General features: G+C 40.8%; 1 protein-coding gene across 5 annotated transcripts in view; it reads left to right on the top strand.

The window, feature by feature from the left end:
• The first annotated feature begins 1,991 nt into the window (after positions 1 to 1,991).
• Positions 1,992 to 25,985, top strand: part of NUMB (NUMB endocytic adaptor protein) — a 65,598-nt gene continuing 41,604 nt past the window's right edge. For all 5 annotated transcript variants that reach the window (XM_049770379.1, XM_049770381.1, XM_049770377.1 and 2 more), the window contains exons 1-2: positions 1,992 to 2,130; positions 19,014 to 19,088. In XM_049770379.1, the coding sequence (XP_049626336.1) occupies positions 2,005 to 2,130; positions 19,014 to 19,088 (201 nt within the window). In that variant the 5' untranslated portion in view covers positions 1,992 to 2,004. The remainder of the gene's footprint in view (positions 2,131 to 19,013; positions 19,089 to 25,985) is intronic.

The raw sequence follows: 25,985 nt of genomic DNA, 5'->3' as shown, positions 1-25,985 counted from the left end.
CAATGCCTTGCACACAGCCAGCCCTGTTTGCTCCCCAGCACACCATTCATATGGTTCCTTGAGCCTTTCAGGAGTAATTCCTAAGTGCAGAGTCAGGAGTAAACCCTGAGCACCACTGAGAGTGGCAGCGCTCAGGGGTTACTCCTGGCTCTATGCTCAGAAATCGCCCTGGCAGGCACAGGGAACCATATGGGATGCCGAGATTCGAACCACCATCCTTCTGCATGAAAGGCAAACGCCTAACCTCCATGCTATCTCTCCAGCCCCAGGTTGATATTTTTTTTTTTTTTTTGTGGTTTTTGGGTCACACCCGGCAGTGCTCAGGAGTTATTCCTGGCTCCAGGCTCAGAAATTGCTCCTGGCAGGCACGGGGGACCATATGGGGCGCCGGGATTCGAACTGATGACCTCCTGCATGAAAGGCAAACGCCTTACCTCCATGCTATCTCTCCGGCCCCCAGGTTGATATTTTTTACAGCTTATTGTTTACAGAAACTAGTATGAGACGTCTTTTTTTTTAATTGTTTACAATGCAAAAAAACACCCCCTTCCCGCCTATGTTCATTGCAGCACTAGTCATAATAGCCATACTCTGGAAACAACCCAAGTTCCCGAGAACAGATGAGTGGTTAAAGAAACTATGATATGGAGCCAGAGAAATAGCATAGTGGGTGGGGCATTTGCCTTGTACTTGGCTAACCCAGGATTGATCCCCGACATCCTATATGGTTTCCCTAGGTCTGCCAGGTGTAATTTCCTTTTTTTTTTTTTTTTTTGGTCTTTGGGTCACACCCGGCACCACCACTCAGGGGTTACTCCTGGCTCTATGTTCAGAAATCGCTCCTGGCAGGCTCAGGGGACCATATGGGATGCTGGGATTCGAACCACCAATCTTCCGCATGAAAGGCAAATACCTTATCTCCATTCTATCTCTCCAGCCCCTAGGAGTAATTTCTGAGTTTAGAGGCAGGAATAGTCCCTGAGTGCCAGTAGAAGTGCCCCCCCCAAAAAAAAGAAAGAAACTATGGTATATCTACACAAAAGAGCACTATGAAGCTATGAGGAAAAATGGAATCATGAAATTTGCTTATACATGGAAGGATATGAAGAGTATTGTGCTGAGCAAAATGAGTCAAAGGAAAGGGATAGACATAGAATGGTTGCACTAACTTGTGGGATATAAAAAAAAAAAGGTATCATGGTATTATTATTTAAAGACAATAAAAATTAGGACCAGGAGGAACAGTCCATGGTAGGAAACTTGACACAAAAAGCAGGGGAATGTAGTTAGGGTAGTGAAGGGACCACTATGACAATGATTGTTGTAAATGACACCTCTGGACAAGAACTGGGTGCTGAAAGAAGATAAAGTAATATGCATGATACCCGTTTAACAACATTTTTGAAAATTACAGGGTCTAAAGGGGAAAACCACAGAGAGAATAAAAATGAATAAAAATGTCTGCCACAGGGGCCGTAATGGTGGCGCAAGTGGTAGGGCGTTTGCCTTGCCATGCTGACCTTGGATGGACCATGGTTTGATCCCCCAGCATCCCTTATGGTCCCCCAAGCCATGAGCAATTTCTGAGCACATAATCTGGTGTAACCCCTCAGTGTCACCAGGTGTGGCCAAAAAAAAAAAAAACAAAAAAAACAAAAAAAAAAACACCAAAATGTCACAGAGGCAGGCAGGAGGGGAAGGGGATAGGAGAGAAACTGGGGACATTGGTGATGGGAAATGTACACTGGTGAAGGATATTAGACATTGTATGACTGAGATTCAATCTTGAAAACTTGGTATCTTCCAGTGACTACAAGTTAAATGATTTATTTATAAATAGTTTGTTTCTAAGAGGAATTAAACTATATATTATTTCCCCTAAACCAAAAATTTTAGTTTGAGTCATTAGTTTTTATTAGTTTGGCAATCCAAAGTTTTAATATTTGAGAGGTAATAAAATTCTTTTGCATAATATTTTTATTCTGCAGGTTGTAAAAAATTAAAATGAACAAACTAAGGCAAAGTTTTAGGAGAAAGAAAGATGTTTATGTTCCAGAAGCCAGTCGTCCACATCAGTGGCAAACAGATGAAGAAGGGGTTCGTACTGGAAAATGTAGCTTCCCCGTTAAGGTAAGAGTTCATGATTTTTTAAACCTATATGTAGAAAAAATTTTTTAAACCTTTATGTAGAAAACTATATGAGAAATTAGAAATCAAAACTGTTAACTCAAGGGGCCCGGAGAGATAGCACAGCGGCATTTGCCTTGCAAGCAGCCGATCCAGGACCAAAGGTGGTTGGTTCGAATCCCGGTGTCCCATATGGTCCCCCATGCCTTCCAGGAGCTATTTCTGAGCAGACAGCCAGGAGTAACCCCTGAGCACCACTGGGTGTGGCCCAAAAACCAAAAAAAAAAAAAAGTTAAGCAGTTAAAAGAAAACCCTTCAGATCATAGGAGAATTATCAGCAATTAAGATGCTTGCCTTGCATGTACCATCAAATGCATCAACAGTTAGAATCCTAGCACTTCAGGGCCGGAGAGATAGCATGGAGGTAAGGCGTTTGCCTTGCATGCAGAAGGACATTGGTTCGAATCCTCAGCATTCCATATGGTCCCCCAAGCCTGCCAGGAGCAATTTCTGAGCTTAGAGCCAGGAATAACCCCTGAGCGCTGCCGGGTGTAACCCAAAAACAAAAACAAAAGAATCCTAGCACTTCATATGGTTCCTTGAGCACAGAGCTAGAGAACCAGAAGTGGTGCTGGCACATAGAGCCAAGAGCACCTGTCCGGAGCACTATAACGTGTGGCTGCCCCAATATGCAAAAAAAAAGAGAGAGCCCTTAATAATAAATGAGACATTTTAGGGGCCAGAGTGATAACACAGAGGTAGGGTATTTACCTTACATATGACCAATTCACGATGGACACAGGTTCGATTCCCAGTATCCCATATGGCCCCCAAGCCAGGAGCGATTTCTGAGCACATAGCCAGGAGTAACCCAACCCCTAAGCATTATCGGGTGTGTAAGCAATAATGCATTTATTTTATAGACCAAGTCTTACTTAGTGTTTAATAATTTTTACTGAGATCAATGTGAATAACAAGTCTTTCATAGTTGTATTTAAGGCACATAGTGACAGTGAATTAGGGCCATTCCCATCACCAGTGCTGACCTTCCTCTGCCTATTTCCCAGCATGCATTTCATACCTCCACCCTTAGCCTCCTGGATTGCTAGTGTAACAGGTCCCTTTTGTGTATAGATTGTTGTAGTTTGGATCTCTTGATTCTATTGTTGTTGACTTTAGGTTGGGTATTTAGGTTTGACTGTTTTTTATTTCCACTCAATGCTCCTGAGACCGCTTGGCCCCTGGGTCCCATCCACTTTTTTTTTTTTAGTTTGTAGGAAGATACCTGAGGCAGAACAAGATGATTCATGTTCTATAGTTCTGTTAAAAAGAAACAAAGCAGCCAGGAATCCTTGTCTAGAAGCTATAAGTAAAAATACAATTAAAAGAAGAACATAAGAAAAAGAAAGAAAAAACCAAACAAATGGAGGGGTAGAGATGGCAATTTTTTTGTTTGTTTTTGTTTTTTGGGTTTTTTGCATAGGTGCAGTAAATATTGGGGAAATTAGAAAGGAAAAGTTCTGCTCAGTCGCAGTTGCTGTAGTCAGTCTTCTGTAATTAGTGATCTTGGTTTTTGTCCTTGGATGGAGGGTCTTCTGATTTTCATCTCGTTGTTAGGTGATGAGGTAGGACAACCTACCTCAAGATTGTTGCTGGTTCCTCATCATCAGGGTGTCATATGAACCTACCCTGGCTCAAGTTGGTGCCAGAGTGGTATTAGGGCCTCCCCTGGGGTGGGGATTGATTTCCAGGATTGATTCTTGGGTGAAGAGCCAGGAATATCCACTTTATATTGCTGGATGTGGCCCAAAAACAAAACAAAATTGATGGTCATTGGTATAGGGTATGGAGCCAGAGCAATAGCATAGTGGGTAAGGCATTTGCCTTGCATGTGGTTTGACTGTAGTTTGATTCTCAGAATCTCATATAGTCCCCTGAGACTGCTGTTATTCAGTAGTAAGAGTAAATTAATTCCTTTGGAGATACATAAGGAATGTGTATGTGTAAATTCCCATTGATCACCAACATCCCCACCACTGATAAAAGCACCATGAGTTTTTTTGTTTGTTTGTTTGTTTGTTTTTTTGCACCATGAGTTTTGGTTTGAGATTAAAAATAAATCAAAGGGGGCGGGAGAGATAGCAGCGGTAGGGTGTTTGCCTTGCATGCGGCCAACCCAGGACAGATGATGGTTCGAATCCCAGCATCCCGAATATGGTCCCCCATATCGCCAGGAGCGATTTCTGAGCACAGAGCCAGGAGTAGCCCCTTAGCGCCGCCGGTGTGACCCCAAAACAATCAATAAATCATAGAAGGCTAATTTGCAAGTATGAAGTCCCTGGAAAATTATTATTGCCTGCTTTTAAATTATCATTAAAGTAATCATTGAGACTGTCTCTAGGGGACATGAAAAGAGAACTAATAACAAAAATAGAAGGGATACTCACTAAAATCTTGTTGACTTTCATGATAGCACTTAGAGTGGAGGAATAAAGTTGGAATCTGGATTTTAAGAGTGATTCGATGTAAAACAAAGATAGTCAGTCTAGAGATAAATTTTAAGAATTTGAAGTTGAGGGCCCAGAGAAATAGCACAGCGGCGTTTGCCTTGCAAGCAGCCGATCCAGGACCTAAGGTGGTTGGTTCGAATCCCGGTGTCCCATATGGTCCCCCGTGCCAGCCAGGAGCTATTTCTGAGCAGACAGCCAGGAGTAACCCCTGAGCACTGCTGGGTGTGGCCCCAAAACAAAACAAAACAAAGAAGTTGAAGATAAAGAGGAGTGGGGAAAAGCATCACAGAGACTACATAGAAGCTTTGGGTTGTGTTGGCGATGTTACCATCTTGATAATTGTGGTTTGTCAGTTACATATTACTAAAGCTCTGCAAATTGATGTGCTTTGTATATATAATTTATTGTATCAATTATACCTTAGTATAGTCTTTAAATATTTTAATGAGGGGCCGGAGAGATAGCATGGAGGTAAGGCATTTACCTTTCATGCAGAAGGTCATCGGTTCGAATCCCGGTGTCCCATATGGTCCCCCGTGCCTGCCAGGAGCAATTTCTGAGCACGGAGCCAGGAAAAACCCCTGAGCACTGCCGGGTGTGACCCAAAAAACACACACATACACAAAAATTTAATGAAGGGTAGAAATATAGTAGTTCAGTGCTAGATTATATGCCTCCCATATGTGATGGCTTTGGTTTAATTACCAGCACACACACCAGGGCCAGAGTTATTATAGTGGGTAGGCATTTGTCTTTCATACAGTTGGCTGGATTTGACCCCTCGAATCCCATATGATCCTTGAGTGAACCAAAAGTGATTCCTGAGAACACATATACATATATACTTATATTATATACTGCTGTAAGCGGCTTCTGTCTTACAGCGCCAGTGCGATTTCGGTGAATCCACTTCAGGGAGAGTGGGTTACCTGGACCGGCGTAGGGAGAAATATGAAATATGAAATAAATGAAACCACACAGAGTATGTGGGGTCAACACATTTCTGGCAGGAGTGGGACAAGTTTAATTTTTTTGAGCAGGGGAACTTATAGGGGTAAAATTAGCCAGAGGTAAAGAATAATTATAATCACAAAGCATAGTACAACAGTAGCAATACCTAAGCTATGGGTGTGACTGTAAAAATTCTAAGTTACAAGAGAGAAGGTTACATTCAAGGGGACTCCTTGCAAGCTTACTTCAAATGCAAAATCAGGATTAGGAGGAAGAAGGAAATATCTAGAAACTTGATCTTACTAGGCTGGACTCTAATGTTTTTGAGGTTAAGTAAAGGGAGGAGCTAAATCCCCAAAAATGAGTTTCCCTATTTCTAAAGGAGGGTCAATAGTCAAGATCTGCGTTCTGGTTGTGCCCTTGATTACCAGAAACTGCAGTTGCAAAGACTTATTTGAAAAACAGAGAAAAGTATTGTCTTTGCTTTTAGGGCTGGCTATTATCCAGAAAAGGGGTTCTCAAATAAACTTTGCTTCTGGAATTTCTGAGCCAAATTATTTGATAGAGGCCATTATTTTGCCTGATCTATACAAAGGAGAGATAGTCAAATACTGGCTGAAAAATGTAATGCCAGGCATCTCTTTGGGAATTCCTCCACCATCCACGCAGGGGAAAAAGGCGTCCACAGCAGGCCTTTTGAGAAATCCCATGGGGCTTAAATTAGTTCTACCCACCAGGAAAATCTAAGGGTACATCTGGTGGGCTGAGCCCCCCTAAAAGCCCTGGCAATATACATACATACATACATACATACATACATACATACATACATACATACATACATACATATTATAGTACCATTGCTTGAGCCCCATGCCAAATATCTTAATGAAAAGGCTTATCTTTAAAACTCTGAGAGAAATATAGTAACTTAGTGCCAAGTTAAAGAACTAGTTTGTCTTTTGTATATGTCTGTGTACAATACTTCAGTTTAATAAAAGGGTGGCCGAGAGATAGCACAGTGGTAAGGCGTTTGCCTTACACGCAACTGATTCGAACAGACAGTGGTTCAGATCCTGGCATCCCATATGGTACCCCAAGCCTGCCAGGAGCGATTTCTGAGCGCAAAGGCAGTAGTAACCCCTGAGCGCTGTCACGTGCGACTCAAAAACCAAAAATAAAGAATAAAAAGGTGCCATGGAGATAGTATAGGAGGTAGGGCACTTGCCTTGGCCAAGCATGATTGGAATCCCCAGCACCACATATGGTCCATTGAGCACCATCAGGGGTAGCCTAAACACTATCCTCCCCTCCCCTAATACCTTTCCCCCAAAACAATTTTAGGGCCAGAGAAATAGTACAGGGGTTAAGGCATTTGCATTCCCAGGCACTGCATGGTATGTTGAGCTCGGACAGTTGTGACACTGCTACCACTATCAAGTCCCCCACCCCGATTAACGTAATGAAAAATAAAAATAGTTTTAGGAATGAGGGGTCAGCTCAAAGGGATGGAGGCTTGCAGTTAATTTCCACTACATGGCCATTTCAGATATTTCTGGTGTAATTGGAGACTCCTGAGCACACTGAGTATGGCAATGGTGATATAGACACACACACACACACACACACACACACACACACACACATATTTTTGGTTTTTGTTTTTTGGGTCACACCCTGTAGCGCTCAGGGCTTACTCCTGCTTCTACACTCCTGGCAGGCTCAGGGGACCATATGGGATGCTGGGATTCGAACCACTTTCCTGCATGCAAAGCAAACGCCTTACCTCCATGCTATCTCTCAGGTCCCTCAAAGTTATATTTTATGTAATTTGCATAACATAAAATAGACTCATTTATTGGCCTTTGGTTTGGTATTGCATGGAATTTTGTTTTTAAAATGGGAGAGACAGGGCTTATCAAAGACTGAAAGTCATGTTTTTTTGGCTGTTTGTTTGTTTGTTTGTTTGTTTGTTTTTGGGTCACACCTGGCAGCACTCAGGGGTTACTCCTGGTTCTACACTCAGAAATCACTCCTGGCAGGCTCGGGGGACCTTATGGGATGCCGGAATTCTAACCACCTTCCTTCTGTGTCTAAGGCAAATGCCCTACCACCGTGCTATTTCTCTGGGTTCTGAAAGTTATGCTTTTTTGTTTATTTGTTTGCTAGTTTTGAGGCCACACCTGGTGTCTCTCAGGGGTTACTCCTAGTTCTGCACTCAGGAGTGCACTAGAGTACACTAGGAGTGCCTGGCAGGCTCAGGGGACCATATGGGATGCCACGTACAAGACAAGCTACCCCCTGTGCAATCCCTCCAGCCTCTACTCTGCATTTTTTATTAATTTTTTTGTTTTTGCTTTTTGGTTATAGTCTGGCAGTGCTTGGGTTACTCCTGGCTTTTCACACAGAAATCAAGCCTGGCAGGCTCAGGAGACTATATGGGATGCCAGGGATCGAACCTGGCTTAGCCTTTTACAGAGCAAATGCCCTACCCACTGTGCTATTGCTCCAGCCCCTGAAACTTTCACTTTGATTATGAGAGCCCAGATTTCAGTCTTCAGCTGTATATGACACTGCTGGATATGGCTAAATAAATAAATAAATAAATAAATAAATAAAATAAGAAAGACCTATGGGGGCCAGAGCAGTGGTGCTAGAGGTAAGGCCTTGCAAGCGCTAGCCTAAGACAGACCACAGTTCAATCCCCCATCGTCCCATATGATCCCCCAAGCCAGAAGTGATTTCTGAGCACATAGCCAGGAGTAATCCCTATTTATGGGTGTGGCCCATAAACAAAAACAAAAACAAAAAAAGAAAAAATGAGAAAGACCTATTTAATGAGAAAATTTAATGTAGAAAATGAATTGGTTTTAGATTAGAGAAAGGATGCTGCTCTTTAAACATAAGAAAGGTGGAAAATAGGGAAGACTTGAGTTTCATGGAGTATTATTGTGAAGATAGTTTTCTAGGTCAGAACATCAGATAGTATTCAGCAAGTAGGGTGCTTTTCTTGCAAGTAAGCCAACCAAATTCCTGGCAAGCTTTAAGCATTGCTGAGTGTGGCACAAATACAAAAAAAAAATATATGTTTTTCTCAAGGAAATGGGAAATAAATGACAGCTAGAGATAGGAGATGAGTGGAATTAATTTTTGAATAGTGTATTATCATTAGAATATAGGAGAGATTAAATAAAATATTATTAAAAAAGAATATAGGAGAGAGCATGTTATAGAAATGCTGTAACTAGACTAATCAAAACTAATTGGGCTGGAGCAGTGGCACAAGTGGTAAGGCATGTGCCTTGCCCGCACTAGCCTAGGATGGACTGCAGTTCCTTTCCCGGCATTCCATATGGTCCCCTAAGCCAGGAGCAATTTCTGAGCGTATAGCCAGGAGTAACCCCTTAGCGTCACCGACTGTGACCCAAAACCCAAAAAACGAAAAACAAACAAATAAAAACCCCACACTAGTTTTTTTTTATCTCTCATGTTTATCTAGATATATTTTGTGCTTAGCTAAGTATAACAATTTAGTGTTAGATTAGTAAATAATTCAAGTTGGTTTCAAAGCACATCATACCATTTTTCCTATTAATATTTTTGTTTGTTTGTTTTATTGGGTCACACCCGGCAGCACTCAGGGGCTATCCCTGCCTCTATGCTCAGAAATCGCCCCCAGTGGGCTCAGGGGACCTTATGGGATGCTGGGATTTGAACCACCATCCTTTTGCATGCAAGGCAAACGCCCTACTGCTATGCCATCTCTCTGTCCCAATATTTTAACAGATTTGTCCTCTTAATGGAGGAAGAACTTTTTTGTATGTGTTTTGGGGTCATACATATCTTCTCAGGGTTCACTTCTAGCAGAAGTCCATTTGGGGCCAAACTCAAACCCAGGCCTCCTGCATTGCAGAATGTGTGCTTAGCCCATTAAACTATCTCTCCGACCATAGAGGAAGAACTTTAATGTTCAAAGAAAAATATTATCTAAACAAAACGTAGTTTATGGTTTCCAAATTGGGGTATACTATTCCCTACAGCACTGGGATGATCCTGGGATATGTGCAATTCCTGTTTGTTTGCTTAAATAAGGTAGATTTTCAGATTTTCAGATTTTTTTTTGTTTGTTTGTTTTTCTAAAGGGGGGGGGCGGGCAACAGGCTAGCCACCTCTGACCTAGTGATTCTCAAAATGAAATCATAAGAATCTTTTCATGGATTCTGAAGTTCTTCTTTTTCCCAACTATATATATAATGTATGAGGCCATATTTTATTCAAATAACTCATCCAAAACAACAGATTGATTGTAGAACAAATATGACAATTTAGTTTTCTTCATTAGGCCAGATAGTATAAAGACTTAGAAAACAGTGATGCTCTTTCCCATAAATTTTATTGGTTTTGAAAATGCAGTTGTTGTTGTTGCTGTTGTTTTTTTTTTTGGGGGGGGCCACACCCGGTAACGCTCAGGGGTTACTCCTGGCTATGTGCTCAGAAGTTGCTCCTGGCTTGGGGGACCATATGGGACACCGGGGGATCGAACCGCGGTCCGTCCAAGGCTAGCGCAGGCAAGGTAGCACCTTACCTTTAGTGCCACCGCCCGGCCCCCGTTGCTGTTGTTTTTAATTAAAAATATATTCGGGGGCAGAGTGCTAACACAGTGGTAGGGCATTTGCCTTGCATGCAGCCAACCGAGGATGAACCTGGTTTGATTTCTGGCATCCCAAGTGGTCTCCCGAGCTTGCCAGGAGCGATTTCTGGATACAGCCAGGAGTAATCCCTTAGCATTGCCGGGTATGACCCAAAAACAAATCAATTAATAAATAAAACTTTTTTTTTATGGTTTCTGGGTCACACCCGGCAGTGCTCAGGGTTACTCCTGGCTGTCTGCTCAGAAATAGCTCCTGGCAGGCACGGGGGACCATATGGGACACCGGGATTCGAACCAACCACCTTTGGTCCTGGATTGGCTGCTTGCAAGGCAAACACCGCTGTGCTATCTCTCCGGGCCCCTTTTTTTGGTTTTTGGGTCACACCCGTTTGACGCTCAGGGGTTACTCCTGGCTATGTGTTCAGAAATCGCCTCTGGCTTGGGGGGACCATATGGGACGCCGGGAATCAAATCGCGGTTTGTCCTTCGCTAGCACTTGCAAGGCAGACAGACACCTTACATCTAGCACCACCTTCCCGGCCCCAACATTTTTTTTTTTTTTTTTGGTTTTTGGTTTTTGGTTTTTGGGCCACACCCGGCGGTGCTCGGGTTACTCCTGGCTGTCTGCTCAGAAATAGCTCCTGGCAGGCACGGGGGACCATATGGGACACCGGGATTCGAACCAACCACCTTTGGTCCTGGATTGGCTGCTTGCAAGGCAAACACGCTGTGCTATCTCTCCGGGCCCCAACTTTTTTTTTTTTTTAAATAATACATACTGGGCCAGAGAGATAGCATGGAGGTAGGGTGTTTGCTTTGCATACAGAAGGATGGTGGTTCAAATCCTGGCATCCCATATGGTCCCTTGAGCCTGCCGGAGCAATTTCTGAGTATAGATCCAGGAGTCGCCCTTGAGTGCTGCTGGTGTGACTTAAAAAACAAAAAAGACATTCTGGGTTAGGTAGATAGCTCAAGTAGTAGAGCAATGCCTAGTATGTGTGATACCCTGTGTTTGATTCCCTGCACCACATCACACATATATATATAGAGCACTGCTGCATTGTCCCTGGTATCCCCCAAGCACCAAACTATCTGGACTTCACCGTGTTGCACATTACAGGGAATGACCCCAGGCCCTCAATCCCAGTACTTTATTTGAAAAATATATTTAAATTTTTTATTAAAAAAATTGGGACAAGATTCTAGAATCAGAAACATAAGCCTTGCATGTTCAAGACCCTTTCTTCCATCCCTGGTATCACATGGCTCTCTGAGCACTCCTGGGTAAATTCTGTAAACCCCCAAACACAGGACGTGGTGACCCTGCTTAACAGTTAATCACTTCATTATCGAAAGTATCTTCAAAGAATTTGCTGGCGTCTTTGTAACACTATTTTAGACCTACAAACCAGGTGCTTCAGCCTCTGTGTTCCATACCTTCCACTCTCTTTTTATTTGGCGAGTTCAGACCATTCACATTCAGGGCGATTATTGTTAAATGGGACTTAATTGTGATAGTTCTATCTTTTGTCCTCTGGTTATTTTATTTATATATTTAATATAGAAGAGGTGATGTGTGTAAACGCCCTACTGCTGTGCTATAGAAGAGTTTTTAATCTGTCTTTTTTAGATGGTTTTCTCTCAGTTTTTCCTATTTGTGTATTTTTGCTGTTTTATTTTAGTGACCACCATTTTAGAGTTAGTTATTTTTATCTGTTCTAAATGAATGTCATTAGTGCATCCAAATGTCATTAGGAAGCAGGATGTCTGTTATCTATGGCCCCTTGCCCACTACCTGTTAGTAATTTTTCCAGTCATTGTTTTTGTTATTGGTTTGGGGCCACACCCATGTGCTTAGGGCCTTAACCCTGGCTCTGCACACAGTAATTACTCCTAGCTGAGTTTAGGGAACCTTATGTGGTGCCTGAGTGCAAAGCAAGCTCTTTATCCTCTTTACTTTTTTCAGTCCCTTTCCCAGTCATTGTTACGAAAATTGTTCCTACACACTTCCTGAACACCCACAATTGAAGAACAATGGCATGGGGCAGGAGTGATGGTATAGCTTGCAAGCTTTACATGAAGGCTGCTTTGACTGTGACCCATGTTTGTTCCCTGGTATCCTTACAGATTTCCTTGAGCACTGCGAGAGGTCACTGCTGAGTGTGACCACTGCTGGGTATGAGATAGAACCATACACCACCATCACTACCCCAAAAATGAAAATTCACTGGAATGTGACCATGGACCATGTTTTATGGACCATTGTTAAGAACTTTGACTTTTGGGGCCAGAGCAGTGGTGCAGCAGTAAGGCATTTGCCTTACACGCGTCTGACCTAGGACAGATCACGGTTCAATCTCCAGGCATCTCATATGGTCCCCCAAGCCAGGAGCGATTTCTGAGCACATAGCCAGGAGTAACCCCTGAGCATCACCGGGTGTGGCCCAAAAATAAAATAATTAAAAAACAACAAAAAAGAACTCTGATTTTCATTGAGAATGAAGCCATTAGTGGGCCAGAGAAATAGCACAGTGGTAAAGCCTTTGCCTTGCATGCGGCTGAACTGGGACAGACCTGGTTTGATTCCCGGCATCCCATATGGTCCCCCCCAGCTTGCCAGGAGTGATTTTATGAGCACAGAGCAAGGAGTGTAACCCCTGAGCATCATCGTGTGTAGCCCAAAAACCAATTAATAAATTAACAAATAAATATAAAAATGGTTTAAAAAAGGGCCCGGAGAGATAGCACAGCGGCGTTTGCCTTGCAAGCAGCCGATCCAGGACCAAAGGTGGTTGGTTCGAATCCCGGTGTCCCATATGGTCCCCCATGCCTGCCAGGAGCTATTTCTGAGCAGACAGCCAGGAGTAACCCCTGAGCAACGCCAGGCATGGCCCAAAAACCAAAAAAAAAAAAAAAGGTTTAAAAAAGAGAATGAGGGCCGGGCGGTGGCGCTGGAGGTAAGGTGCCTGCCTTACCTGCGCTAGCCTAGGAGACGGACCGCGGTTCGATCCCCCGGCGTCCCATATGGTCCCCCAAGCCAGGAGCGACTTCTGAGCGCATAGCCAGGAGTAACCCCTGAGCGTTACCGGGTGTGGCCCAAAAACCAAAAAAAAAAAAAAAAAAAAAAAAGAGAATGAAGCCATTGAACAGTTTGTAGATAAAGTGTTAAAAGAATTTGACTTAAAAATGTTAGTTAAAAAAAAGAAAAGAGGGGCCCGGAGAGATAGCGCAGCGGCGTTTGCCTTGCAAGCAGCCAATCGAGGACCAAAGGTGGTTGGTTCGAATCCCGGTGTCCCATATGGTCCCCCGTGCCTGCCAGGGGCTATTTCTGAGCAGACAGCCAGGAGGAACCCCTGAGCGCTGCCGGGTGTGACCCAAAAAAAAAAAAAAAAAAAAAAAAAAAAAAAAAAAGAAAAGAAAAAAAGTATCAGTGAAATGCTATCCCAGCTATTTTAAAAAATGAAATTCTGCAGTTTTCTGCTACAAGGATAGAACTAGAGAGTGTCATTCTAAGTGAAGTCAGTCAAAGGGGAAGGGACAATACAAAATGTTGTTTTTCAGGGGCTGGAGCGCTGGCGCAGGTGGTAGGGCATTTGCCTTGCTCCTGGCTGACCTATGACAGTCCGCAGTTCGATTTCCAGCATCCCATATGGTCCCCCGTGCCTGCCAACGGCAATTTCTGAGCGAAAAGCCAGGAGTAACCCCTGAATACCGCCAGGTGTGATTACTCCCCCCCCCCCCCAAAAAAAAAGATCTCATTTGAAAGATAAACTTTTGGATCTCTTAATTTCTTTTCAAACTTTATGATTAGATATAAAACATATGCTTAGACCATATGATTTGTTCAGATGTTATTGTCCTCTAAATTTATAGCTAATGAACAATTCATTTTATTTTTATTTTTCTACTACTTTAGGACTAAAATTCCTAAACTTGATACTATACTTTAGTATAGTATACTATATCTATAGTATAGATACTAACTATAGCACTATATTTGTGCTATACAAATTTGCATCCTGTAACTGTCATAATATAGCCTCTGTATATATGATAATGTAGCGTATAGCTCCTTAAAACTTGTTATTATGTCACTTTTTTTGTTAATTCTAAAAATTGCTGACTCTACATCCTCACATCAGAACTCTGCATTTCTTATCATGGATAACAAACATTACCCAAGCAAGAAGGGAATCTGCTTTTCAAATAATTTTTTCAAAAAGAGGAAAAATGACCTAATTCATCCAAGACTAAAAATGCACACACTAGTTTTTCTAAGAACATTTTTTGTGAATAAAACTCCCTTACTGAAAGGAAGTTTGGAAAATGCTGATAAAATAAGTTGATTGTCAAATATTTTAGTCATTAAAGCATAAATTAAACATAACATAAACATAACATAAACATTTCTTCGGTGAGTTGGTCTCTCAAAGGAAAAAAATCTCTTTCATAATATTTATACCAAGGAGCTTGCTTTTCATATAGTCTGATAAAATACATGGTAGATTTTAATCGTCATGTTTCTAAAATAGATTATATATTTAGAAAATAGTCTTTAATGTGCTAATTTGCCCTTTTTCCCACCAAGTCTCCTTCACCATTTTTGGCTGACAGAAATGCTGTGTAACCAGTTGTATTGAAACTGTGATTAAATAATATTCTTTAGAAGCACTTTGAAACCTGTATTTATTCTGTACCATAATATCTCAGAGATCATAAAAATTTCTATTATTTTACTTTAGTATAAAATGGAAACATTTAGTAACGTTGGTTAGTACTAGAAATAAGCATTAGATGCCAATTTTGTGGCTACCATTCCTAAGGACTCTTCGGAGCCAGTGTGGACTGCCTCCTCCCACCCCATCATTTCTGTATAACCAGAAGTTTTGGCAGCCCTGCCCATGAAACACTGCTGTTGCCACATGAACTTATTGTTTTAGCTACACAGATCCTCAAAGTCCTGAATCATTCGGCTGCTTAAGTACCACTTGACACTCCATAATTTTAACACTGTCCTCCAGTAGTAATACACCTAATTCAATGTGAAATTATCATAGAAGCCACATAGGCTCAACAAATAAAACCAACAGAATACTCAACTAACAATAAATAGCTTACTAAATCTTCAGACAGTGACATAATGACCCTTTGACAGATATGCAAGACATTGCAAGATATGACAATTCCTTGCCATTTAGTAACAAGCAATATCAAGTAAAATGATTCAGACCTGCCAAGGGTCAAGCTTTGGGGAAAATTGGAAAACTGCTGACAATGGTGGGGGGATTGGTATTAAAACATTGTCAAAAATGAGTTTTGTAAGCAACTCTAAACCATGGTGTTTAAAATAAAGAAATTTGATTTAAAAAAAAGGCATTATAAACAAAAGAAAGAAAATATCTGTGATACCAAAGACAAGTATATTGTTGTCTTAATATAAATTAAAGAGTCCTGGAGTTGGTGTGGGGATGGTGAGGCCTTTCTGGGCTTGGCCCGGCTCCCACAGCCCCTATGGCTTGGCAGATCTGAAGGTTGCAGGGTGAGGGCAGAGAGATTCACAAAGCAGTCAGTTGAAGTTTCAGGAGTCAGCCAGCTTTATTTCACGGTCCTTACCACCATGCACACCTCCTCACATGGCCTCTTATACTAAGCCTTTTCCTAGCAGCTACTACTCTACTCTTTCTGGCTCTCTCAGCCTCTGTCTCCCTTTCAGCTGCTTTTTCCAGGCTTCCTAACTGGCTTCCAGGCTGACTAACTCCCTTTGGTGATGCTACTGCTGCTGCTTCTTTGATGATGATAATACTGAATCTGATGCTGAATCCCTGATGATGATGCCTCTCCTACATTCTTTCTCCAACTTTCCTTTATATCCCCTTCTCTCTCCCCATGCAGACTTCTTTACGTGCCCATTCCAGGTGTGGGCAGTTCTGAACATTCAGGTGGGATAAATAAGTTGGGAGAGGGGATACCCACAGTGTATAACACTAAAGATATGAAAACGGGGAACCAGAGAGATAGTATAGATGAGTCTTGCCTTGCATGAAACTCAGCTGAGTTCGTTCTTCAGCATCACACATGGTCTCCCAAGCACCATCAGGAGTGATTCCTTAGCACAGTTCCAGAAATAGTCCCTGAGTAATGCCGAAGATGGCCCTAAAATCCAAAACAAATTTTTTGTTTTGCTTTTGGGTCACACCCAGCAGTGCTCAGGACTTAGTCCAGACTCTGTGCTCAGGGATCACTCCTGGTGAGCTTGGGGAACCACACAGGATGTCAGGATCTAACCCAAATTGACTACGTACAAGGCAAGCAACCTAGCCACTGTACTGTTGCCCTGGCCCCCAAGATAAAATTTAAAAACTAGGGGCCGGGCGGTGGCGCTGGAGGTAAGGTGCCTGCCTTGCCTGCGCTAGCCTAGGACGGACCGCGGTTCGATCCCCCGGCATCCCATATGGTCCCCCAAGAAGCCAGGAGCAACTTCTGAGCGCATAGCCAGGAGTAACCCCTGAGCGTCACAGGGTGTGGCCCAAAAACCAAAAAAAAAAAAAAAAAAATTTAAAAACTAATAATTTTTGAAAAATTATAAAAATGAACCTACTTAAGGAAATTTAATTGTGAGGATCTGTAGGATGGATCTGTGACAAAAAGCACCTGCTTTGTGGGAGGCCATGAGCTTGCTACCTAGTTCCTCCCACCAATCATGATCCTAGTAGTTCAGCTGACTAGTTTTATCACATAGTTGCAATCTTCAGACCACTGTAGCTAAGTGTGTATGTAACTGGAGTATGCTAACACTGCGGGAATCACAACTAAAGATGAGCTGGTGACCATGAGTACAACCACCAGCAAGCAGGTGTGAGAATCACAGTAACTCTGGGAAAGTGCTACCTCCAGAATGTTCAGGAATCCAACAACCAAAGAACAGCACACCCACACACCCAGCAAGCACTGGGCCAAGTGTATTATAATCCTGGTAAACTGTGTTCACCTGCAGTAAGAATGTTCTAGGTAAAATTTACTATAATAGACTAAAGAATCGAGAGAAAAGTATAAATATCCTCTGAGAACCGCTCCCCCCCCCCCCAAGTTATTTCAATCCAAAACAGGACTGGAATATAGCTTAGTAATAGAACACACACTTTACCTGAATAAGGCCGCGGGTTCAATCCTGACACAACAACAAGCTGCAAAATCCAATGTCCACAGAAAGATTGAATCTAGATAGAATTACTGGTCTTTGATGGTGGATTTGATTGTAGAACAGGATCTGAATTCTATGCTTGGCAATCTATAGATGCTTAGAATTCCTGGTTAAGTAATCAACTTACATTGTGTAAATTCTGATGTATTCCATTGGTAGTTTTGTAAATGACAGTTACAATTAGGTGTATTCACCAGGGAGGCTACCAGATATACGCTATTCATAGTGGGTGATGACTTCCTTAAAAATAGTGGAAAGTTGGGGCTGGAACGGTGGGGCAAGAGGTAAGGCATCTGCCTTGCCCATGATAGCCTAGGACAGACCTCGGTTAGATCCCCCTGCATCCCATATGGTCCTCCAAGCCAGGGGCGATTTCTGAGCGCATAGCCAGGAGTAACCCCTGACCGTCACCGAGTGTGACCCAAAAAAAACAAAACAAAAAAATATAGTGGAACATTATCTTTACTCACTGAACAAAGAAATTAATAATATATTATTGGACCTTTTGGGGTGGAGTTAATTACTTTTTGTTTGGAGGCCACACCTGGCAATGCTCAGAGATTAGTTCTGGGTTGGCACTCAGGAATAACTCCTGAAAGTGCTTAGAGCAATATGGGATGCAGGGGATTGAACCCAAGTCAGCTGCACCTGACTACATACTATCTCTCCAGCCCTTATATATTATTGGGTTTGGGGGGGGAACGACCCACATATGGTGGTGCTCAGGGATTATTCCTGCCTCTAATTCAGGAATAACTCTGGCAGGCTCAGGGGACCATATAGAATGCAGGGGGTTGAACCTGAGTCAGCTGTGTGCAAGACAAGCCCCTACCCACTGTACTATTGCTCTGACACCTGTTACAGGACATTTTAGAAGGGTTTTTTTTTTTTTTTTTCAGTTTAATTAATATATAGCTAATGTAAACAAAGTGATTTAAAAGGCTATTTACTTGTCTAAGCTGAAAAAATAGAGCTTTATAGAAGTTGAATGTAATGTCTATTTCAGTTGAATCTGATGCAAAGTAGCAAAGTGCTTTATTATTTCTGTGTGTTCTGTTCAAACATCTAAAATTAGTTTACAGCGCCACCAAACACATTTTGACAGCCCGTAATGTTAAAGATCTCTAATTTAAGAGAAAAAAGATAAAGCTAACGATTAAGTGTATAGTCTATCTTAAAATTATAACTATTTTTTTAGAACTGATAGTACATGCTTGCATACTTGACTGCAATGCAATGCACCAAAAATCATATATTTTTTTAAATGGCACTGAAGGTTCCAAATGACAGTGCAGCTGAGATGTGGGATGGTTCTGGGGATCAAACTTAGGTCTTCATACCACAAGGCAGGAACTTTACATCTGAGCTGTCCCGGGATACCAGAGAACATTATTCTTGGTCTCATTCATACAAGGACACTGGGGGTAAGTAAAATAACATCTTAATTCTTCCATAGTGGCCAAGGAATTTTATGAATATAAGTTTGTATATACAGTTTTCAACCATCTAATAACTACTGTGTAGTAACTGATTGGCAAATACAGTAATCTTTCTTTGTTCTTTATTTCTGTAGTACCTTGGCCATGTAGAAGTTGATGAATCAAGAGGAATGCACATCTGTGAAGATGCTGTAAAAAGATTAAAAGCTGTATGTATTTTATTGACCTATATGCCAAAAATATTTTTCTTAAAAGATTTTTCTTGTTGACCTACAGTGATCAGCTATCTAGTCAGTATAAAGTTTCTCTAAAGATAAAAGGCAAGATAGTCACACTAATAATTTTGTGTCTCATATTGTCCACCCAAAGGTATAAATTCAAATGACTGATCCCTTCGATTTAGGTTAAACATTACCCAAATGATAATTTTGATCCAGAACTTATATTAATTAAGTGGCATATAATTTTATAAATGAAAAAATATTTTAAGACCAGTATAATAAAATTCTTGCAGTTAATGATTACTGGGTTATAAAACACTAATTTTAAATCTACCAAGGGTAAAAGGTTTTCCAGAAAAAAGAAAAAGCAGAAACAAAGAAACATGTATCTATGTCTGGTAAAATTTACATTTGGGGGTGGGGGGGAATTCTTGACATTTTCTTTCTACACTCTGCTAATATAAACAGTGTTTTCTTTTTCACAAGCTCTAGCATATATGAAATGGAGAATCTTTTTTCCCAGGATAATACTTACTTTTGCCTGTTATGCCGTAGAACACATCACAGGCACACAGTTATGTGAAAAAAAAAAAAAAAAGAATGGGTTCAGAATTCATAAAGCTTCAATTTTAAAGTGTTCATTTTACATTTGGGGTAAATTTGATGAAATTTTCATAAACTATGATAGCCCTCTTCACAACCTGCCTTCTCTCCAACTTGTGGCCTTTCCCCCTTTGCTGTGGAAGCTTTAAGCATTACATCTGCATGCTCTTGCCCCAGCAGCATTGAAAATCTGTTGCTTTGGGTTTGCTGACTTGGCAGGCTGCCACAAGTTTGGTTACTAATACGTGCTTTTCTCCCCTCATTTTACTTAATTATGAAAAACACTCTTCTTGGTACATTTTGTATGACCTCTTATCTATAATTCCTCAAAATAAAAGATAAAAATTAAGGAAGCAACAGAGAGATAGGTCTTATTTGGGAACAAATGCGTGAATCTGCTGTAGAAGAAAAAAAGGGAGAAAAGAACTAATCAAATATGAAGGCCTGAAAAATAAGTAGGTTCAGAGATGGAGCTCAGTGGCAAGTATATGCTTTACATGCATACAAACTGGATTTAGTCCCCAGCAGTGTGTATGTGTGTCCTTTACCTCGGATTTTGGTCATCTTAAATTTTAAATTAAAATTATTTATTTTATTTTATTTTATTTTTTTGATTTTTGGGTCACATCCAGCAGCACTCAGGGGTTAATCCTGTCTCTATACTCAGAAATCGCTCCTGGCAGGCTCAGGGGACCATATGGGATGCCAGGATTCAAACCACCGTCCTTCTGCATGCAAGGCAAACACCTCACCTCCATGCTATCTCTCCGGCCCCTAAAATTATTTTAATTCTCTCTCTCCCTCTCTCCCTCTCTCCCTCTCTCTTTCTCTCCCTCTCTCTTTCTCTCCCTCTCTCTCCTCTCTCCTCTCCTCTCTCTCTCTCTCCCTCTCTCTCTCTCTTCTTTCTCTCTCTCTCTTTCTCTCTCCCCTCTCTCTCTCTCTTCTCTCCTCTCTCTCTCTCTTTCTCTCTCTCTCTTTCTCTTTTTGGTTTTTGGATCACACCCAGCATCACTCAGGGGATACTCCTGACTCTATGCTCAGAAATCGCTCCTGGCAGGCTTGGGGACCATATGGGATGCCAGGATTCGAACCACCGTCCTTCTGCAAGCAAGGCAAATGCCTTACCTTCATGCCATCTCTCCGGCCCCTTAATTCTCTTGTTAATTTTTAGTTTAGTTTTGTTTTGGTTTTGGGGCCAAATGCAGCAGCGCTTAGGGGTTACTCCTGGCTCTACACTCAGAAATTATTCCTGGCAGACTTAGAGGACCAAATATGATGCCAGGGAGTGAACCTGGGTTGGCCATGTGCAAGCAGACGCCCTACCTACTAAAATGACTGCTCTTGTCCCTAAAAATATGTTTTTAGTTCTAAAATTAATCCTTTGCTAGTCTAATTAGTTATGATCTAATCTTTCCAGTTAATCATCATTAATCTTATTGAATTATTAAATAAGATCATATTTATAATATTAATATTTAAGGTTTTTATTCTTGTACTACTACTTAAAACAAATTTATAAATTTGTCATTCTGGGGGCCCAGAGAGATAGCTCAGCGGCGTTTGCCTTGCAAGCAGCCTATCCAGGACCAAAGGTGGTTGGTTCGAATCCCGGTGTCCCATATGGTGCCTGCCAGGAGCTATCTGAGCAGCCAGCCAGGAGTAGCTCCTGAGCACCGCCGGGTGTGGCCCAAAAACCAAAAAAAAAAAAAAAAGACAAATTTGTCATTCTGGCTGAGTATATTTTCACTTAAATACAGTGTCAAATATTGCAACTTTCCAAAAAATATCAAGTTAATCTCTTTAACAAAATAATTTTAGTATGTTTGAAAATATTTTTAAGTATTATAGTGATTTGCTTTGTTAATTATTAAAAAATGTTTTATAGGGGCCGGAGAGATAGCATGGAGGTAAGGCGTTTGCCTTTCATGCAGGAGGTCATCGGTTCGAATCCCGGCGTCCCATATGGTCCCCCGTGCCTGCCAGGAACAATTTCTGAGCCTGGAGCCAGGAATAATCCCTGAGCACTGCCGGGTGTGACCCAAAAACCACAAAAAAAAAAAAAAAAAAAAAATGTTTTATAACATTACAGTACAAATCACTGAAAAGGAAGAAAAATCAGTGAAAAGGCTAGATTAGATATACGTCAAACTGTAAAGTTATCAAAATCTTAGAACTTATTAGAAGGTCACTGTGGATGAATCTTTATAAAGACTTCTAGGTTGGGGCTAGAGTGATAGTACAGAAAGGTAGAGCATTTGTCTTGCACTTAATCCCTGGCATCCCATATGATCTCCTGAGCACTGCCAGGAGTGATTCCAGCACACCATAGCTCCTAAGCACCACCATGAAGCACTTCTAGGAGTGACTCCCATAAAAATTTTTTGTTTTAATCCTGTGTCTACAACAGTGTCTGGTATATAATAGTTACTCAAAATATATTTTATAATGATTGTACAAAAAGCAACATATATTCAAAATATATTTTGGAATGATTGTACAAAAAGCAACTCAGTTCCTAGTAGGTGGCCAAATTATAGTCCATAATAATTATCATAATTATAGTTTTAATTGTATGAAGTGAGACTTTTGCATAAAAGATAGAAGATCTCTTTACATACCTCCTAAAACATTCTTTTGGGTTTTTCTTTTTCTTTCTTTTTTTTTTTTTTAAGGGAGCCACACCCAGTGGTGCTCAGGAGTTACTTCTGACTCTGCACTCAGAAATCACTCCTGACAGGCTCAGGGATCCTTACAGAATGCCAGGTCAACTACATGCAAGGCAACCTGCTGTGCTATTACTCCAGCCTCACCACCTCTTAAAATAGTCTTATGTTCTTAGTTTTTTATGACTAATAAAATTTGTATATATTGATTGCTTTTCTGGATGTACTTAAATATTTTAATTTGAGGAGAAATTTGACTATTTCAGAACTATTTTGTGGGAGGGGCACACCTGGTGATGCTCAGGGGTTACTCCTGGCTATGCTCTCAGAATTGACTCCTGGCTTGGGGAACCAAATGGGACACCGGGGGATCGAACTGCTGTGCTCCATCCTAGGCTAGCTAGTGCTTGCAAAGCAGATGCCTCACCTCTAGCTCCACTGCTCCAGCACATATTTCAGAACTTTTTATTTAAATTCTTTAAATTTTTTTGATGGGATCAGAAAAATAGTACAGCAATCAAGTGTTTGCCTTGCATGTGGTCCTCCGTTCCTCCAGGATTGATCCCTGGGTGTACCTCCTCCAGGAGCACCAATGGGTATGTCCTGAGAATGGACAGATTTTTTTTTTCTGACTACTATAGTCAGAAGACTTGGAACAAATGTTATATGTCATCTTATGTAAGCAGATTTGCTGCTAATAATAACATTTAATTTTGGGGCAACAGTTCAGTTTTCTGTTATTCTCATTGAAACTTCCTTCTTCTGTAGATACCCTTTCTAGTACTGTCCATAAAAGCTTGCAGAAAGTTGGAAGTCTTTAAGATGTTGCTTTTCAGATCATTGTAGTCCACAAAACTTCATGATTTTTGTCTTTTCATGTTTGACTACAGAAGTTTCTAGTTGCCCTTTTTCCTCCCTCACGAAACACTCATATAACAGCTACATATGTTCTGCTTTGCTGGATACATATATTGTGCCTCTCTTGAGGTATTCCTCGAGTTTGAAAGTAATGAAAAAACGTGTAAAGGCATAAAATTTTCAGCAGATTCAAGAAGTAGCATGTAAATGAAACTGCTTGAATGCCAAAGTTTTCAGCTCCAAAGAATTATACAGGGTTAGAGAGAGTGAGCTCGAAGAGCAGAGCCCATCCTTTGTATGCAGTAACCCCACCCTTGATCTCCAATATCACTTGGTCCTCTGAGCACCCCCTCAATAGACAAGTCAAGTCACAAAACAAACATCTCGAACCTGTCACTTGAATGATCTTTTAATCACTATTCAAAATATTAGTATTTTTAAATTTGTGGGCAAATGAGAAAAAATAATTTCCAATCATTTTTTTTTTTCCCTTCTAAAATGGTCTTCATCATTTTAGGATCAGTTTTTTTCCCTCTGATTTTGAACCACACCTAGTGGTGCTGATGTTTGGTGCTTGGGTCACCTCCTGGTGGTGTTCAAGGGAGGGAACCGTGTGGTGTCAGGTATAAGACGTAGCCTCCTAGGGCTGGAGAAATAACATGGAGGTAAGGCATTTGTTTGCCTTGCAGTTTGAATCCCGGCATCCCATATGGTCCCCTGAGCCTCCCGGGAGTGATTTCTGAGCATAGAGCCAGGAGTAACCCCTGAGCGCTGCCGGGTGTGACTCAAAAACAAAACAAAACAAAAAGATAACTGGAAAGATAGTATTTCAGACATACGCTTCTTGGAGCATAAATGTATTTAAAAATTTTTTTATTTTATCTTATGTGTAAAATTACAGTTGTTTTCAAGTCACTTTGTATCATAATTTCACAAATACCCACTTTGGGCTTTAGAGTAATGATTTTCATATCTTTAAGGCATAATCAATGTTGGATACAAAATAACTTTTATCAATCTATTTTATAAAATATTTATTGAATTTTTATTATCTTGCTTGATGATGGTCCAGTATGCCCTTCTTTTTAAAAGGTCTTTTCTTCTCAGTAACTTTGTAAATGTTTTTTCCTTTCTTCCTTGGTTTTAGACTAGTTTCATTTATACTAGCAGTTTCTAATATGTTGAGTTTTTATTCACTATTTGATATGTTTGTTTTAATATATGTTCTTGTTTTAGCAGGTAAAAGAATCATTTAATCATTTAAAAATATTAATATTCTCTAATCTAATAACTTTTTATGCATTCACACATCAACTTTTTTCATTAACACCTGAGGTCTTTTTTATTTTTGTATGAAAGTAAGCAAACTCCATTTTTAACAAGAGCTTTTCTGGGATCTAAATGAAATATTAACAGATTTCCTTCCCTTACCGCCCATCCCTAAAGAGTGGTAAATCTTTACACTTTGGCTGCATCCTTAAAAACTGATAGTTACTCACAATCTAACAAAACTAGGGTCACCAAACTTGGCAGCAGAAATAAGCTTAGTCTTACTGCAATAAATATTCCCATTGAATTTTATTTTCAGGAAGTTCAAAATAAATTGTGGCCATATCTGCCATTTGACTTTCAGATTTTTGGAGAAAACAAATTACTCAGTATTTGAGAATATTGAATGAGTTTATAAATTGAGGGGATCAAATTTCTACATAGCTGTTTTTCTGCACATTTCTCAAACATTAAAAACATTACAAATAGTATAATTCAACCAAAGTTAGGAATTGTAAAGCTTTTGCAAGTAAGTTGAAATAAATCTGTTTTGCACAGGAGCGATAGCACAGCAGTTGGCCTCGAAAACAGCCTACCCAAGACGGACCCAGGCTCAATCCTGGTATCTCATATGGTCCCTGAGCCTGCCAGGAGTGACTTCTGAGCACAGAGACAGGAGTAACCCCTGAGTGCCACTGGATGTGGCCCAAACCACCCTCCCACCCCCCAAAAATCTGTTTTGTATTAGTTCATGAGATTTTAAATGGTGACCAGTTTCCAAAATTTCTATATACTTTTAAAATGCTGACAGGCAAGGCTGAGAGATATGACAGAGCCTAGGAAGCTGCCTTGCACATGGCTGACCTGAATTCAGTCATTAGCATTTCACATGATCCCTCAAGTACCACCAGTAGTTTCTCATTGCAGAGCCAGGAATAACCCAGAAGTAACTCACGAGCATTGCCAACTGTTTCCCCAAAACCAAAACCAAACAAAAAATGTTGGTATGGCAGGCAGGCTGTGAGTTAATTCAAAGAGTTAGTGCACCTGCCTTGTATGCAGGAGAACCAAAGTTTGATCCCTGGTACCACATGGCCTTCTGAGCACTTTTATAAAGCTGGTCACCCTCAGCAACACAGAGTCTGAGAACACTGCATCCTTGGCCCAGGTACTGCAGACCCAAACAGGCTGGGAATGCCTCCTCCTAAACAAAAATTGGTGCTGCAACCATAGATAGCTATTTTTCTGTTAGCTACAGAATTTCAGAATTGTATGTACAATAAATGTCAGTGCATGTTTCCTTATTTTAAAGTGGTAGCATTTAAGACTAAATTAATACCCAATTTCTTAAATTTTATTTGTCCACAATGTGAGTCTCAGATATATTTGTTTTCTCGATTTTAGTTAAAGTTTTAGTGTTACATTCTTTATGGATAATTTACTTTGTATTTGGAATAGAACATCTCTATTACTTTATATGAATATTATGAAA

The sequence above is a fragment of the Suncus etruscus genome, chromosome 3 (assembly GCF_024139225.1).
Source record: "Suncus etruscus isolate mSunEtr1 chromosome 3, mSunEtr1.pri.cur, whole genome shotgun sequence".
In the NCBI taxonomy this organism is placed as follows: Eukaryota; Metazoa; Chordata; class Mammalia; order Eulipotyphla; family Soricidae; genus Suncus; species Suncus etruscus.
This window is presented reverse-complemented; position numbering and strand designations above follow the sequence as displayed.